Raw genomic sequence first — 4,222 nt, 5'->3', positions numbered from 1 at the left:
TGAGCACGGCTGGTGTAAAGGGTCAGTGGGAAGAACAAGAGTGGTTAAAAGATAAATAAGGTGGCTGGTGTATAGGACCAGGGTTTTACTGATAGGAACCTAAATAAGAACCTAATAGGAACTTCTGATAAGAACCTAAATCTGCGCTGAACAGAAAGTATGGTGTCGTCACCTAAGAAGTTTGACGGGTGTGGTGGAATAGGTCGTGTGTGTAGTCGTGGAAAGTGTTTGCGTCGTGTAATCTCGAGTACCTTACATTGTATGAGGATGTGGATCATGCATATGGCCTCTCCGCACCCGCTGCACAGAGGACTTGGAGATCCAGTGAGAAGGTGCGAGTGCGTTGCATGTGTGTGACCTATCTGTAATCTATCCAAGGAACACTTCAGTGTATCTATTGCGTGTGTCGGTGGTCTATGTTCCCAAGTGTGGTTTTATTACATGTAACTTGTTGTCTACTTGTTTACTCCAGTGTCTTTGCCATTTTTGCGAAGTTTTTGTCTGTTGTGTGGTTTCGCGTCAGTGTAGGGTAATGTGGTTATTTCTACTGTATTCAAGATTGTAGCAGCAGCAGACAACAATCCCCTTATTCATTCAAGGCTATACCACAGTGGCCAGGGACACAACAAAGGACGAGTTCAAATTTGTGGACATATACAGACATAACACCCTTGACTATCAGATTGACAGCATGGTTTTTGGAAGACCGTTGACGACAATGCCCGCACAACACTCAGGGAATCTGTATATATAATGGATTCTGGGATGTGGCTCTGAAGTTTATTATTAACTTGAACAAGTGCACCATAAGCATTTGCCGTAATGATACTAGTATTACTATTGAGAGATGAGAGAGAGAGAGAGACTTTATTTAATGCCAGCAGAGGGGAGGTCCGGGCTACACAGAGCCGCTCCCTCCCCCGAACGCGTTTACGTCGCCCTGGGGACTAGGCCCCGCCGGCGTCGGCGAGAGCGGCGCGCGAAAGGTACTCGGAAACTCGTCCCTTTCCCCCCCGTCGGCGCCTCTCTCCGCCTCTGCCTGGCGAGAGCAGCCTCGAGCTGCTGGACGACGAAGGTTTGTGATGTCAGGTCCGGTGAGTTCGCGGCACTGACGATGGTGTCCGGCAACCGGCCGTAGAGGTCCGCTGCTTTTACAGGATGCACTGCACAGTCCCACAGGATGTGGGCCAAAGTTGCGCGTCCACGCTCACATACACTGCACACATCACTGACGTAGACGTCCGGGCACACGTGGCGTGCGAGTGCCGGCGTGATTACCGATAGTGTCTGTAACTGGCGTAACAGCACTGCCTGCGTACGCGTGAGTCCCGGGTGGGGCGGTGGCGCTGTGCGGCGGCCGAGCCGGTACCACTCCAGCACCTCCCCGCACGTGAGGAGGGTCTCCGGGTCCCACCCGTCGTCGTCGTCGTCGTCTTCTCGGTGGTCTTTCGCCGCGGAGCTCGGAGGAGGAGGGGGGGCCCCGCCGGCAGCTCGGTGGCCGCCGGCCGGACTCGCCGTCGCCACCGCCGCGCGGTTGGTCAGGCTTCGCGCGGCGGCGTCCGCCGTCTTGTTGCGGTTGGGAAGACCACCGCCCACGTCTCTGATCTCCGTGTGCGCCGGAAACCACCGGAGGTGGGTGGCCGGCACCGCTTCACTGATCACTGCACGACACCTCACAACGCGCACAGCACTTTCACACACGTTGTTCTTGGCGTAGTTCGCGATGGCCGAGCGCGAGTCACTGATCACCGTGGTGCATCGCGGGTCCGTCAGCGCAGCTGCGATCGCCGTCTCCTCCGCCTGGCGGGCGGACGGGGCGCGGGCGCTGCAGGCGCTGTACACTTTACCCGTGGTGGCGCGGACCGCCACCGCGGCGTTGGCGTCGCGTCTGTCGGGGTACCGGGCGGCGTCCACGTACAGGGCGCCCGTGTCGTTTGCGTGCGTCGCGGCGAGAGCGCGTGCCCTCGCTTCTCGGCGGCCGCGGTTGCGGTCGGGGTGGATGTTGCGGGGTAGCGGGAGGATCCGGCGCCGCTGCATCACCTCCGGCTGGAGCTGCGTCGTCTCGTGCCGATGCGAGTCCGTGGTCTTCGGTCCCATCCCGAGGCGCTCCAAGATGCACCTGCCCGTTCTTTTGGAGGCGAGGCGCTCGAACTGCGCCGTCGTTTGGGCCTCGCTGATTTCCTCGAGGGTGTTGTGCACCCCCAGCTCGAGTAGCCTGGCCGTGCTGGTGCGGCATATCAAGCCCAGGGCCGTCTTGTAAGCCTTGCGGATGGCTGCGTTGATGCGGTCCCGCTCCTGCCGTAGCCAGTAGTGGAACGCGCCGACGTAGGCGACGTGGCTCATCGCAAAAGATTGGAGCAGTCGGAGGAGGTTGGCCTCCTTCATTCCGCTGTGCCGCATCGCCACACGTCGGACGAGTCTGGCCGCCGAACCGATCTTGGTGACGAGGCGGTCGACCGTGGTCTTGTTACTTCTGCTGGCCTCGAGGCATATGCCGAGGACCCGGAGCGTGTCTACCCTGGGGATGACGGCGCTGTCCCTCGTTCTGATTCTGATGTTCGCCGAGTCCTCCGCCTCCCTCTTACGGTACTTGCCCGGCGGCGGGACGATCAGCAGCTCCGACTTTTGCGGCGAGCACCGCAGGCCCTTACCGTCAAGGTGGTGTTCGATGGCGTCCACCGCCGTCTGCAGCGCGTCTTCGATGTGGCCGTTGCTACCCCCGGGGACCCACAGCGTGATGTCGTCCGCGTAGATGGTTTGGCGGACCTGTGGGATCCCCGAGAGTCTGCGCGCCACCCCGATCATCACGAGGTTGAAGAGCAGCGGCGATATCACCGAGCCCTGAGGGGTTCCCGTGCTCCCGAGCTTCTTCGGCGGCAGCTGGAGGTCTCCCGCGTGTATTTCGACGGTCCGCTCCGAGAGAAAGTCTCGGATGTAGTTGTAGGATCGTCTGCCCAGGCCGAGCCTGCCGGCCTGTTCCAGGATGGCGGAATGCTTGACTTCGTCGAACGCGCTCTTCAAGTCCAGCCCCAGCACGGCCCTGTTGTCTTGGGTGCGGACGGACGTGTCCAGGATGTCGTGTTGTAGCTGGATCATGGCGTCTTGAGTGCTAAGCCTCTCCCGGAAACCCAACATGGTGTCGGGGTAGAGCCCTTCCGTCTCGAGGTAGCGTTGCCATCTGTTGTTCAGCACGTGTTCGAGCTAGACGAGGCGGCGTCGGCCGCCTCGTCTAGCAACTCCTTGCCCTTCAGCGTCGTGCGGCTGTACCCGAGCTCTTTGTGGGGGGCGTTAAAGTCTCCGCAAATCGCGATCGTGTCCCTCGGCGCCGTCGCCAGTGCCGTGTGCAGAATGGTGCGGAATCTCTGTTGGCGATGCGCGGGATTGCTGTATACGTTCACCAAGAGGATGGACTCTTTCTTCTTCTTCCTTAGAACCACTTCGGTTGCGCAGTATTCCAGTGCGCTGCGGCCGAGGAGGCCCTCGTGCTTCACAAACGGGATCCCTTCTTCACGAAGGTGCAGACGCCCTGCGCCGCCCCCTTCCCGCAGTCTCGTGCACTCGGGGGGCTTGCGTGTGCTCTGTAACCCGTGAGGGACGGGGCGTCCTCCGTGTGCGTCTCTTGCACCATTATGATGTCCGGGGGCCTCTCGGCGCCCTGGATGATTTGTAGTAGCGTTGCTTTCCGGCACTGGAAGCCGTTGGCGTTCCATTGCCAAATTGTGAGAGTCGAGTTGGTCCGGGGTTGTCTGGTCATGGCGATGTCCTTGTGTTGACGGTTGGGCTGCGGTCTTCTACTGCCACGTCGTCATCGCGGCCTAGCTTCCTGTATAGGAACTGTTGTAGCGCATCGAGGCGGCGCTCTACTGCCGCGAACCGAGCGTTCATGCGATGCTCGAGAGCGTCGACTCTCTTCTCTAAGCGGTCTATTCTTTCGGTGCAGCGTCGTAACCGGACGGCAACACTTATTCCACCTTGGGTTCGTGCCTCTTGCTCGTCGTCTCTTGTTCGCGGAGATTCCTCGTCTTCTTGGGCCTCCATGGCGGTCTCGGAGGATGGTGGTAGGCTTACGGTCGTCTCCGTTGGTTGTGGGCTTGCCGGTGTTGGCGGCGTCGGTTGGGGTCGGTGTCGTGGCGTAGTGACATTAGGTCCGGGCCCATGCGCCGCGCAGGACAAAAAGGTGACAGTTTTAAAGGCGTCCGTTCATAATTCAGAACATTGATAC

The 4,222-nt window shown here is 59.6% G+C and overlaps 1 protein-coding gene across 1 annotated transcript; it reads right to left on the bottom strand.

Moving 5' to 3' along the window:
* Nucleotides 1-1,151: 1,151 nt before the first annotated feature.
* LOC144160634 (uncharacterized) lies at nucleotides 1,152-3,135 on the bottom strand. Its single transcript, XM_077691865.1, has 4 exons — nucleotides 2,836-3,135; nucleotides 2,221-2,685; nucleotides 1,963-2,151; nucleotides 1,152-1,163 (listed from the first exon to the last, which is right to left on the bottom strand). The coding sequence occupies exons 1-4, from the start codon at nucleotides 3,133-3,135 to the stop codon at nucleotides 1,152-1,154; spliced, it is 966 nt and encodes a 321-aa protein (XP_077547991.1).
* Between the last annotated feature and the right edge of the window lie 1,087 nt (nucleotides 3,136-4,222).

Source organism: Haemaphysalis longicornis, unplaced genomic scaffold, assembly GCF_048455015.1.
Source record: "Haemaphysalis longicornis isolate Haplotype H1 unplaced genomic scaffold, Haemaphysalis longicornis Haplotype H1 scaffold_11, whole genome shotgun sequence".
Lineage (NCBI taxonomy): Eukaryota > Metazoa > Arthropoda > Arachnida > Ixodida > Ixodidae > Haemaphysalis > Haemaphysalis longicornis.
The sequence above is the reverse complement of the archived record's forward strand: the minus strand, read 5'-3'. Positions and strand labels throughout refer to the sequence as shown.